The following is a 13884-nucleotide window of genomic DNA, read 5'->3' on the forward strand; positions in this document are numbered from 1 at the left end:
TAATTGTATGAAAGTTGCTCTGACAGCAATGAGAGAAGGGATTAAAAACTGTACTATAAAGATGTAAAAACTAAAAAAGAACATATATATTTTAATTTTAAAATTGACGGTACAGATTAATTTAATGGTATTATTTCTTGGACTTTTTTGGGTGAGCGCAAAACATTTACCAATCTGCTTTTTGGGCTCAGGACTTTGGTGGCAGATTAGTTTTTATTAATAAACTTTATTGAAAAGCACTTTACGCCCATATGGGCCAATGGCTTAAAACATTTATATACATAATATACAGTTTACATATATAAAACAATGAAAATAAACAATGCAGACACTTTGAACTATAATCCTTGTCTTTCTTTAAATCAATATTTAAGCTTGAAACTTTATATGTTTCGTGTTTTTAACAGCTGTTTACTTTGATAGATTTTTATGGAAGTTTGTGCAAGACTGTTGACATACATGTACATGTTGTCTGCTCTTTGGTCGGGTTGTTGTCTCTTTGACACATTCCCGATTTCCATTCTCAATTTTAATGTATTGTCAATAAGCTACTGAACCTTTACAATTACCTACGTCATGTACATGTAAAAGTAAATCAATACAATTTAAATACACAAATATATGATTTTAATTTAAGAAATGGAAATTCCCTCTATGACATAGAAAACAACTGAACCATGTAGACTTTGCATTAATGACCGACTTAAGCTTCCATAACTGGAACATAAGCACTTATTGTACCTTTATACATAAAAATGAAAAGGTTCCAGAAAATTTAACAGACGAGATTCTTTCATAACTGTAGCATACACATACAAAAAATGTACATTGTACCTTTATACTTAAAACTTAGAAGGTAGTTGCATTAATTGACCTACTTAAGTTTTCATAACTGGAGCATAAACAATTATTATACTTTTATAATACAACTGAAAAGGTTTCAGAAATAAGATAAATGTTTTCTTTTATAAACTATACTAATGAAAAAATATTGATTAACAATTCTTTATTGATTTACTTCCAGGTTTTACAGCATGCCATTGTAATTTGTGTCACATCCAGCAGCAGCAGCAGACACAGGGACATTGAGGTTTGTTGTCATTGGTTATTTATGATTTTTGCCGTCTGCTATTAATTTGTAATGGAGAAATCATTTAATGATTACTTGTTTTGAATGTTTACGTTTAACTTTTAATGGAGAAAAATGGATAAATAATTTAGCTTGTTAAATGAAGGGTGTATATTTTATATTATATATGCAAAGTTTACATGTATTAATAATGATCTATTTGTCTGATAGATATACATGTATGTAGATGTTTTGTAAAGGTGCATAAGACTTTAAATAGCAAGGTAATTATATAATGGTGATGCTTTCCATTGTTTTAAGAGGAGAGTTTGGCCTAAATCCCTTTCTTTTATTCATTTTTTACTAATATATTAATTATAAATGTTTACTGAAACTGCTAGTATACTAAATGCCCTCAGCAGGAAGGAACATAGGGGCAGATCCAGCCATTTTAAAAGGGGGGTTTCCAAGCCAGGACAAACTATATGTCCCCATTCAAATACATTGATCATCCAAAAAAAGGGGGGGTTCCAACCCCCAGAACCCTCCCCCTGGATCCGCCACTGGAACATGTAACTTAATCAAGAACTACAGGGTATCTGTTGGGTGATAGAAGTATAAAAAGACACCCAATTTCAGGGGCGGATCAAGCTATTTTTAAAAGGAATGGTTCCCAACCCCAGAGAAAGGGGGAGGGTTCCAACTATATATGTCCCTATTCAAATCCAAAAAAAAGGGGGGTTTCTTACCCCTGGAACCCTCCCCTTGGATCCGCCAATGAAATTGCTGGATTAACAGTATGCCCCCTCCCCCTCCCACCCTTTTAAACTTAGAAAAAAAAATATCATTTTCTAGCAGAAAATTGTCAACAAACTTTGCAGTGGCGGACCCAGGGGGAGGGTTCCGGGGGTTGGAACCCCCCTTTTTTTTTGGACGATCAATGCATTTGAATGGGGACATATAGTTGGAACCCCCTTTGTCCTGGGTTGAGAACCCCCCCCTTTTTAAAATGGCTGGATCCGCCCTTGCTTTGCCTCGTTAATCTCTATGATATTTTAAACTTTATTACTTCTTACGTTATTCACATTATTTACAAATCAGTTTTTTTTGTTGAATTTTTATGAAGCAATTTTGTTTGCACTTTTGCACTTTTTAAAAATCCCTATCTATCAAAACAAGTTTGTATAAACTTCTGATATAAACAGACATACATGTAGAAATTAAAAATATTCAATATAATAAAGTCTGATTGAAGTTAAGGAGGTTTTATTTCCTACAATGACTCTCAATTGATTTCTTCACTCTTACATTGTCTTAGGGTGAATTAAAATATCATGTACTGCTGCTCTTTAGCTGATTTCATTACTCTGAGGGTTGTATTAGAATCTCCAACACTAAACCTCCACTAGTTCCTTTACTTTGACAAACAGGAGGCATTCCATTTAAGTCCCATAAACTGACCCTGGACTAATTGCTTTAACTTTATTCTGAGTATACATTAAAATCTACCACACTGACCCTCACCTGATTGCTTTTAATATACTCTGAGGATGTAATAAAATCTCTTATAGTGACCCTCAACTGATTCCTTAACTCTGAGGCCATATCAATATTAAAGACCCCCACACTGACCCTCAACTGAATCTTTTAATATACCTTGAGGAAGTACTAAAATCTCCCATGGTGACCCTTAAAAGATTCCTGGCTTTTGATTTACTAGGAGGATGACGATCATGTATTAAAATCTCCTATAGTGACCCTCAACTGATTCCTTAACTCTGAGGCCACGGGCATATCAATATTAAAGTCCCACACTGACCCTCAACTGATTCTTTTAATATACCTTGAGGAGGTACTAAAATCTCCCATGGTGACCCTTAAAAGATTCCTTTCCTCTGAGGCCATATCAAAATCTTGAATTATTTCTTTATAGTGCTTAAACTTCCCTAAACACAGCTGTGTGTTAAAGAATGGTCAAGAATGGAAGTAGTTATATCATTATAATGACATTTTGATTATAAAGTGACCATGGCCACTTACTTATGGATTGAGGGAAATAATGACCAGTAATTGATATCATTACACTGGTCAGTCTGACAAAGGCATTGACCATTCAGCTTTTGTGGGAGTGTGGGTTTTTGCTTAGGACACATAAAATTGTTGCAATTTTATTGGAAACAAATTAGTTATTTTTAATGAAATTTAATACAGGAATAAGATTTTTTGGAATTAATGTTTATTTTGATATTTTCAATAGAAACATTTATATGAGTGTACATAGAACTTCCTTTATTATTCAAAATTTCTTTTTCCAAGAAATAAACAAACATTTAAAAAAAAAGATCTATATGAAAAAGTCATACGCTTAGATCACCAGATATGAATAGTGTTTGAAAGAACTTTGCTTCTGAACTTTGATTTATTTTGTACACCAAATGGAACTATTGATAGAGACAATTTGTGCAATTGAAATACATGTACATGTGTATATAAAAATTAAAACTTAAGATTTATTATGTAATTATTTGTTTTTTTTACAATAGGTTCGTACTTAAAAGTCCAGAAAGTCAAATTAAAACATTACTATGTATTTCTTTTAACCCCAATTTGTAATTTGTATTTTTGAAAAAACCAAAATAGTATATACTCAAGGTACAGTATAAACAAATTCCTTAATTTCCTATCATCTTTTCAGTATGGAAGAAACTTTAAAGACACACATTATTATGTTTTGCCTTAGATACTGAAAATAGAAAACTGTGCTCTGTAGGATATTCTGAAATAAAATCAAATAAAAATAGAAAATTATTTATATGTGGCTTGAAAAACAAATCCTGAAGTGCCATATGTTTTTATATTCTTTTGATCTTAACTATGTTACATGACCCCAAGCATCTGAAAGATTATTACCATTTTTCTGATTTCAATCTTAGTATACTGTACTAGGTCACATGACAGTTTACTTGTCTGACTACCCTAGCACCAATCATACAATAAATATTGGGTTAAATGTTGCTTTTTGATTTAATACCCTCACCAGTAGTGGATCCAGGGGGGGGGGGGGGGGGGGGGGGGGGGGGGGGCTGCCCCCCTGAAAAACCCTCTAAATCCTCCTCAGCTCACATCTTGTATACAATAATCTCTGTTTATATTGAAGAAAAATTAGAAGCTATAAAAAAATCAATTTGCACAAAACTTTGCAAAATGACATTTGGAAATATTATGATATTTTCTATTTTACTGTCAACTTTTTAAAATGCTAAACTAATTGACAACATATTAAGGATACTTAAAATAAACAATCCCTTCTGATTATAGAAATGAACCAGTACACTTGAAAATGACATCATAATTGTCATGATTGTGGTCACTATTAGTTTGAGATGTAGTAAGAGTGTGTTGACGTGGGTTAATTTTTATTGTAAATTTTGAGAAAATTGAGATTGTTTCAAAGAAAATAGTCATTTAAATATGGCTATGATATGTTATTTGAAATATGTTATAAGGTTAATAATCAACATTGTATACTGTATATTTGATTTGCCTTATCAAAACTTGATGTAGACATAAATCAAAGTATATATAATAATTTATTATATATCATGTATATGGAGATGTGGAGTGTATGTGAAAAAGGCAGCAATAATAAGAAAAATATTATTTAAAAAAAAATTCAAAAGATATCTTTTACGCCCTAGCATAGTGAGTTCCCATTGGAAACTTGTCACTTGAAGGTAATCATTTTCTTTAAAAAAAGATAGCTAAAATATAAATAAAATTTTCTTAGTCTAATTACAACTTTTAAAGGATATTTAGGGTGTATGCATATATATATGTGAATAAATAGCAACCTTATCTTAAAAATAATAATGAAAGCATTAACATGATAAATTTTCATCACTAAAGAAGAAATTTCTACTTATAAAGTTAACACCCACATTTATCGAAATGTGAAAAAGACAGCAACCCAATCTTAAAAATAATAAAAATATCATTATTTTTCATCATTGAAGAAGGTATTATAACAATTTAACAAATATATGTATACATGTAATGTTGTTACACCATTTACACCCACATTTATCGAAAGACCAATACATCAGTCACACAGGAAATGTTTTGTTTGATAAGATATTGTGGTTACAATGTAGGTTACGTCATGTGGTATGCATACATGTACAGTTAGTACGATAAAAATATATAACAAATTGTATTTCCGAAAATAATAACATCAACTAGTGTACATTCTTTAGGTAAAGGTTAATTAATTGTCCACTTTTTGAAATTCATTGTTGACATTGATACTAGAGTCATTTCGACCAGTACAATAAAAAATAAATAACAACTTGTATTTCCGAAAATAATTCATAGTCTACATTCTTTAAGTATAAGCTTGTCCACTTTTTGAAATGCATTGTTGACATTGAGATTACAGCCTTTTCTACAGGACAGGACTGTAATTCCAAAAAATCAAAACTACATATTTCAGTTTTCTTATTCAGATATCCGTGAAAATTCTCTAAGTGAAGTTAATTGACTCTTTACTTTTTTAGACATCTTTGACATAGCTGTTAGAGATCCAGTTTGACAGGACTGATAATCCAAAAAATTTAAGAAGTTGATTGTTATACAGTTTGTACATGTATGTACATGATATAATTTATATAATAATAAACTTTCAAATGACCTTAGGGACGACATCAAAAGTTCAATGAAGGATAAAAAACTTAATTCAAATAGTTTTTTCACTGACCCCCCATACCCCCCTCTTAACTTAATTTGGGAAAAATTGATTGACCAATAAATATATATGTAAAATCGATGTCAAAACTATTTGAATTAAGTTTTTTATCCTTCATTGATTTTTTGATGATGTCCCTTATGTTCTTGGTTGATCAATGATAATTGAGTGTCATTTCGTAGTTAGTTAAGTTTCTCAGTCACTATATACATGATATATAACTAAAAGTACAATTTGTATAATGTCATATTACTAATGTAATAAATTGTCTGTAGATTGTAAATAGATTGTAAAATAATTTTTAGTACATATCTGCCTGAGAGGTCAGGGTTCACTTGACCTGACCTCAGTTTAATTTTTCATTGATAATTATGTTCCCAACTTTACACATTTTAATAATAAAATAAGGAAAAATAAACCCCTTAGACAAAATACCTAATTCCACAGTATTATAAATGTCTCACCTTAAATCTTTTATTCATATGATATTGAAAATTATGGAAATAGTCAAGGAAATGTATGATTTTTTAAAACTTATTTTTATACAAGGAAATTTAATTATGAAATAAAATTAGAGGTCAAGTGCCTTATTTTCTTAAAATAAAAAAAAATAAAACACAAATTGTCAGATTAGATTCAATACAATTATTATCTGCCCTTGATTTTAAATGGAATTTGTTTTGAAATTTTTTTAATCCACTTTATCATTGTTATCAGCAATTTATTTTCTGATAGTTCAATCTTTAAATTCAAAGATTCAGATGTTTCAGTTTTACTTTCATTGACCATGTTGACATTGCAATTGTTGAATGATACTTAATAAAAAAAATAAAACTAAAAACAGTTTTTTTGAAAAATGCTCAGAATGGATGCTAATAATAGAAAAAAAGACATCTGATCTACATTAAAGAATCTGATACATGTCTTATTCAAGGAAATGTACGATTTTTGAAATTATTTCACAAGGAAATTACATCTTATTATATTTTTTTCAGTTAAATTGACACAAGGAAGAATTTTGTCAAGTGTTGTTGGCATACGCTAAGGTTAGTATAAGATCAAACTATTTTAAAAGAGGTTGAAGTGCTTACTAAATCATCAAGGTTAGAAATATGACACAAGTTCGTTAGAACTACATCTGTGTGGAGATATATGATTCAGTTTACATACTTTTGTTTTATAATTGCCATAGGATAGGGATTACTGGTTTTTATTGACCTTTCGAAAATTTCACGGTAAGTAATTATAATTATAAACAATATATTGTTTTATAATTGCCATAGGATAGGGTTTACTGGTTTTTATTGACCTTTCGGATATTTCACAGTAAGTAATTATAATTATAAACAGTGATATATCAGTACCTTGTATTGTTCTAGTTGACTCATATTTGACTTAGCCCATTGTTCCATGGATTTCTGCACTTTTGTTAACATGAATAATCTGTATTGCTAAATTACATACGTAAGGGTCGAGCAATATAAACAAACATTATGATCCAATTTAATACAATACAGTGCAAAACATGTACAATACAATAGAACATATATATATTTTAAGAGTTCAATTTACAAACTTATATAAAAATAAAAAAATATTTTAAAACGCCACATCCCAACACTATTTTAGTTTTCACATGTTTCAGCAGTTAAAGCTTGGGATGGTTGAAACCTTCTGAATAATACTAGTATTTAAAAGTAATTATTTTAAAATTGTTGTTTGCATTAATTATAGATATATAAGTGGTTTTGGGAAATGGGACAAAATTGCTAGATAAGGTATCATGATTTTCAGAAAATCTCCCAACAGTTATTTGTATCAAATATCTGGGAATGCTATATATACATTTATTATATACTTAGTAGTAAATACAGATAAATTGTATGTGTAATATAATCATTGGCAAGCGTGCTGTATCAGCCACCCGTGATGATATCGATATCAGCACGGTTGTAAAAGCTTTATCACACCTTTAATCTGTATGACGTCACGTCATCGATTGCAGTCACTGTTGCAAAGGCTTTCAAATCCATGACGTCATGTCAAACCTATAATCTGTATGACGTCATGTTACATAAAAACATCTACTTGAGGTATATGTATATAATAAAGTGTATATGATATGGCTTTTTCAATATCACACACCATATCAACCCTCAACCAATATAATCCCTCGAGCAGAGCTCTTTGGATTATATTGGTGTCTCGTGTTGATACGGATGCGATATTGAAAAAGCCATATGATATTCTCTATGTATAGCTAGTTCTAATTATTGCTATACTTGACCAGTCACATTAATCCTATTAATTAAAACCTCACAATAATTTCTGAAATTATAGTATGAAATTTGTTAGAGTGATGTTTTATATTTATTTTTCAGATCATGGATGTTGAGCCAGTCTGGAATAGTTAATATAGTGTTAATGGGATATAAAATGTGATAGATATATTCATACCAGATTCCCCATTTCTTGAGATTATTAAAAGTGATTACGTAATAAAAGGACTAACAATGGGTGAATTCATAGCTCCATGGAATCTCTTACAACTGGCATTGATCTCTGTGTATCCTATGTATATGTCTTTCTTTAGGATAGCCAATGGTAGGTCAAGACATATATATACCGGGTACTGTAAACCAACTTATTTTTTGCAGATACCTTATTTTGTGTTTTAATAGCCCCAGTGATATTGTTGGCTTTTTTCAAAACTACCTCTACCCTTTTTTATTCGGAAAATATGCGTCATTTTCATCAAATTGGGAAATTTAAAATACCGGTTTACCATAAAGGAGTATGTTCAGTAAGGTCCTAAAATGGCCCCCTTTTTAGCTCACCTGGCCCGAAGGGCCAAGTGAGCTTTTCTCACCACTTGGCGTCCGTCGTCCGTCGTCGTCGTCCGTCGTCGTCGTCGTTAACAATTTACATTTTGAACTTCTTCTAGAGAACCACTGAATGGAATGGAACCAAACATGGCATGAATGTTCCTTATGAGGTGCTGACCAAGTGTTGTTACTTTGTAGCCGATCCATCATCCAAGATGGCCGCCAGCGGGGGACTTAGTTTAACATAGGACCCTATGGGAAATGCATACAAATGACTTCTTTTAGAGAACCACTGAATGGAATGAAACCAAACATGGCATGAATGTTCCTTATGAGGTACTGACCAAGTGTTGTTACTTTGTTGCCGATCCATCATCCAAGATGGCTGCTAGCCGGGGACTTAGTTTAACATAGGACCCTATGGGAAATGCATACAAATGACTTCTTTTAGAGAACCATTGAATTGAATGAAACCAAACATGGCATGAATGTTCCTTATGAGGTGCTGACCAAGTGTTGTTACTTTGTTGCCGATCGATCAACCAAGATGGCCGCCAGCGGGGGACTTAGTTTAACATAGGACCCTATGGGAAATGCATACAAATGACTTCCTCTAGAGAACCACTGAATGGAATGAAACCAAACATGGCATGAATGTTCCTTATGAGGTGCTGACCAAGTGTTGTTACTTTGTTGCCGATCCATCATCTAAGATGGCCGCCAGCCGGGAACTTAGTTTAACATAGGACCCTATGGGAAATGCATACAAATGACTTCTTTTAGAGAACCACTGAATGGAATAAAACCAAACATAGCATGAATGTTCCTTATGGGGTGCTGACCAAGTGTTGTTATTTTGTAGCCGATCCATCATCCAAGATGGCCGCCAGCGGGGGACTTAGTTTAACATAGGACCCTATGGGAAATGCATACAAATGACTTCTTCTAGAGAACCACTAAATGGAATGAAACCAAACATAGCATGAATGTTCCTTATGGAGTGCTGACCAAGTGTTGTTACTTTGTAGCCGATCCATCATCCAAGATGGCCGCCAGCGGGGGACTTAGTTTAACATAGGACCCTATGGGAAATGCATACAAATGACTTCTTCTAGAGAACCACTAAATGGAATGAAACCAAACATAGCATGAATGTTCCTTATGGAGTGCTGACCAAGTGTTGTTACTTTGTAGCCAATCCATCATCCAAGATGGCCACCAGCGGGGGACTTAGTTTAACATAGGACCCTATGGGAAATGCATACAAATGACTTCTTTTAGAGAACCACTGAATGGAATGAAATCAAACATGGCATGAATGTTCCTAATGTGGTGCTGGCCAAGTGTTGTTACTTTGTAGCCGATCCATTATCCAAGATGGACGCCAGCGGGGGACTTAGTTTAACATAGGACCCTATGGGAAATGCATACAAATGACTTCTTTTAGAGAACAACTGAATGGAATGAAACAAAACATTGCATGAATGTTCCTTATGCCGTGCTGACCATGTGTTGTTACTTTGTAGCCCATCCATCATCCAAGATGGCCGCCAGCAGGGGACTTAGTTTAACATAGGACCCTATGGGAAATGCATACAAATGACTTCTTTTAGAGAACCACTGAATGGAATGAAATCAAACATGGTATGAATGTTCCTAATGTGGTGCTGACCAAGTGTTGTTACTTTGTAGCCGATCCATTATCCAAGATGGCCGCCAGCAGGGACTTAGTTTAACATAGGACCCTATTGGAAATGCATACAAATGACTTCTTTTAGAGAACCACTGAATGGAATAAAACTAAACATTGCATGAATGTTCCTTATGAGGTGCTGACCAAGTGTTGTTACTTTGTAGCAGATCCATCATCCAAGATGGCCGCCAGCAGGGGACTTAGTTTAACATAGGACCCTATGGGAAATGCATACAAATGACTTCTTTTAGAGAACCACTGAATGGAATAAAACCAAACATGGCATGAATGTTCCTTATGAGGTGCTGACCAAGTGTTGTTACTTTGTAGCCGTCCGCCATCCAAGATGGCCGCCCGTGGGGGACTTTTGAATGAAATTAAACATGTTCCTTTCCTTATCAATGAGGTTGTGTTGTCACTTTTAGCCAAATTTTATATTTTTTCATATGATTTCAAAAACCCAAGTAGAATCAGGTGAGCGATACAGGCTCTTGAGAGCCTCTAGTTTAGCGTAAATTTCAAATTCGGATTTATTGACCAATATCACAATAAATTAAAGCTAATATAGTGACTAGATAGGAAATAAGCTATTTTGATGAAAACTTTACGTTTCTACGTTACATTATGATGTCATAGGTTATACTCATTGATTTTTCACGAAAAAATCAATGAAAATAGGTAAATTTCAATAGATTATTGGACAGGAAACACAGAGCGCATACGTCGACAACAAATATCTTTTAAAATAATGTTTGTGAAGACATTTCACATGTCTTATTTGAATATTAAGTTTGTCGACGCCTGCGCTCTATGTTTCCTGGTCCTTAATTTGGTTGAAATCCAGCTCATTTTGTCAAATTTCACCAAAATCCCTTATCTTGACCTTTTTGGGATGTGAAAATCAACGTCTTAGACTTAAACTTTGACCAAAACAGTTCTGTTTAACTTTCTCACATGTATTTAAGGCAACTTAAAACCTTTATTTGCTTGTTACTATGAACTTTATAATTGGGGCCAAATATGGCCCTTACCAACTTACTCCTTTGACTGAAACTTCAATTTACAGACCCATTTTCAAGAGTCAAACCCTGCTTTAAAATAAGACCCCATTTTGTCAGTAATGATACATAAATAGACCCTCAAATGGGCACATATACCGGTAGTCATTTTAGGCAAGAAAATTGTTTAAATGAGTGTTTTTCAGTTTGTATTTATGCCTAATTACTACTGAGACTGCACTGTTCGGGAAAAAAGTTGTCTTTGTGGGAATAATTTTTAGCCATTTTTTTTTCAAATTGGGATTCTTTTCCAGGGGAAAAGCCTTTATTCTCCACTAATTTAAGGCAAACAATATCACTGAGCCCTTACAAGCCTTTTCGCAATAATTTAGTTTCTTGATTTTCAAATTTGCTTGTTGTAATTAAATAAAGAAAGATCAAAGTTTTACATATTCGCGATAATTTATATCCGCGTTATTTTTCTATTCGTGAAAGATGCGAAAAATAAATCGCTTGCAAAAATAAGATGGTTTACAGTTTACAATAGTTTACAATGTGGATTGTTTAAGACGTAAACAAAACACCTCTATATGTCTATGAAATGAACAATACACTACAGTATGTAAGGCGGAAAAAAAACTTCATTTAGAATATAAACAATACATTATGTGCATGTAGCATTTAAGACATAAACATAATGCAGCTTGTTTTAGACAAATAAAAACCCAGTACATTTAGAAATTAACAAAACATGTTATATATTTAAGACAAACAATACATAAATGATCCAATAGATATTGAAGACATAAACATGTAGATAATACAGTTCATTTAAGACATAAAAAATCAATGTACAGTATGTTTCAGACACAAAAAATACATGTACAGCTGTACAGTACAAAATTTAAGATATTGCAATACATGTACAGTACACATACCATAAAGATAATACATATAAATACAAACCATGAGATACTACACATAAAATTGAGAATGGAAATGGGGAATGTGTCAAAAAGACAACAACCTGATCAAATAATAAACAACAGAAGAGGGTCACCAACAGGTCTTCAATGTAGCGAGAAATTCCCACACCCGGAGGCGTCCCTCAGCTGGCCCCTAAACAAATATATGCTAGTCCAGTGATAATGAACGCCATACTAATTTCCAAATTGTACACAAGAAACTAAAATTAAAATAATACAAGACTAACAAAGGCCAGAGGCTCCTGACTTGGGACAGGCGCAAAAATGCGGCGGGGTTAAACATGTTTGTGAGATCTCAACCCTCCCCCTATACCTCTAACCAATGTAGAAAAGTAAACGCATAACAATACGCATATTAAAATTCAGTTCAAGAGAAGTCTGATTCTGATGTCAGAAGATGTAACCAAAGAAAATAAACAAAATGACAATAAATACATGAATAACAACAGACTACTAGCAGTTAACTGACATGCCAGCTCCAGACTTCAATTAAACTGACTGAAAGATTATGATTTTATCATATGAACATCAGGCACATGCATAGTTAAACAAATAAAAGAAAAAAAAAATTTATGGAGATACAAAGTAGCATATATGGTATAACCAAATTAAAGCTTAAAATAAAGTACTAACTGTACATGCATGTGCTCCTCTTCTTGTCGACTTGTTGTTATCATATCTTTCATATAGGTATGTCTGTTGGCTATATGTATGAAGACTAACAGTTTGTATACCATTATTACAGCAGATTCCATTGAGTGTGTAGCCAAAGGAAATATCTTTGGTTAGTTTGCTTGTTAGCTGAACCGTGAAGTCATTATAAGGTGAGGTATACTACCCTCCTTTCAAAGTAACATAGTCCAACAGACAGATAGATTGGTTTTCTGTAGGACTAGTCTATTTATAAAGTAGGGTAGTTTACCTAACCTAACAATGAATTCACGGTTCAGCAAACAAGCAAGCTAACCAAAGATATTACCTTTGGCTACACACTCCGTGGAATCCGCTGTAACTGTATCTTATATTTTTAGGTATGTCACTGTTGGCTCTATATGTAGACCTCCTGATTGTGTGTGTACCAGTTCTTTTTATACAGATGAAGTTAGGAGGATATCACCAGAAAGGAATTGTGGGATTGTTTTCTCAACATGTTCCTATTGCAAAAGGTATTAGACTTGCATATACATATTGTATATGGAAGTTATTACGACCTTGACTGGCTATACCATGTATACAGCCCTCCAATGGTCTGCTCAGTAGACTTGTATAAGAAGGCTTAAAAAATGACTTTTAATTTTCTCAGCCATTGTTGAAAAGATATTCTTTCAACTTTCAATAAAACTTGGATTGTACTCTTCTAAAAGAATAGCTTTGTTATTAGACAAGACACAATCATCTATTTTGTAGTAAAGTTTTGTTTTAAACCCACTCTTATTGTTATATATATATATATATATATAAATTTACAAGATTTAAGTCAAGATATGAGACAGACCTGTTGTATTCAAGTTATTTTTAGAATTTCAAGTTCAATATGTTCAACAATTGTCCAATGGGATAAATCATTTGTAA

General features: G+C 32.8%; 1 protein-coding gene across 4 annotated transcripts in view; it reads left to right on the top strand.

Moving 5' to 3' along the window:
* LOC139495280 (sodium- and chloride-dependent GABA transporter 2-like) overlaps nucleotides 1-13884 on the top strand; it is a 73275-nt gene that overhangs the window by 20705 nt on the left and 38686 nt on the right. For 2 of the 4 annotated variants that reach the window (XM_071283576.1, XM_071283580.1), the window contains exons 2-5: nucleotides 1025-1090; nucleotides 6806-6856; nucleotides 8192-8414; nucleotides 13344-13478. In XM_071283576.1, the coding sequence (XP_071139677.1) occupies nucleotides 8324-8414; nucleotides 13344-13478 (226 nt within the window). In that variant the 5' untranslated portion in view covers nucleotides 1025-1090; nucleotides 6806-6856; nucleotides 8192-8323. Of the gene's footprint in view, nucleotides 1-1024; nucleotides 1091-6805; nucleotides 7046-8191; nucleotides 8415-13343; nucleotides 13479-13884 lie in introns of those variants that run through there. The other 2 variants (XM_071283579.1, XM_071283577.1) reach the window with 2 other exon arrangements.

Source organism: Mytilus edulis, chromosome 11 (assembly GCF_963676685.1).
Source record: "Mytilus edulis chromosome 11, xbMytEdul2.2, whole genome shotgun sequence".
NCBI classification, from domain to species: Eukaryota; Metazoa; Mollusca; class Bivalvia; order Mytilida; family Mytilidae; genus Mytilus; species Mytilus edulis.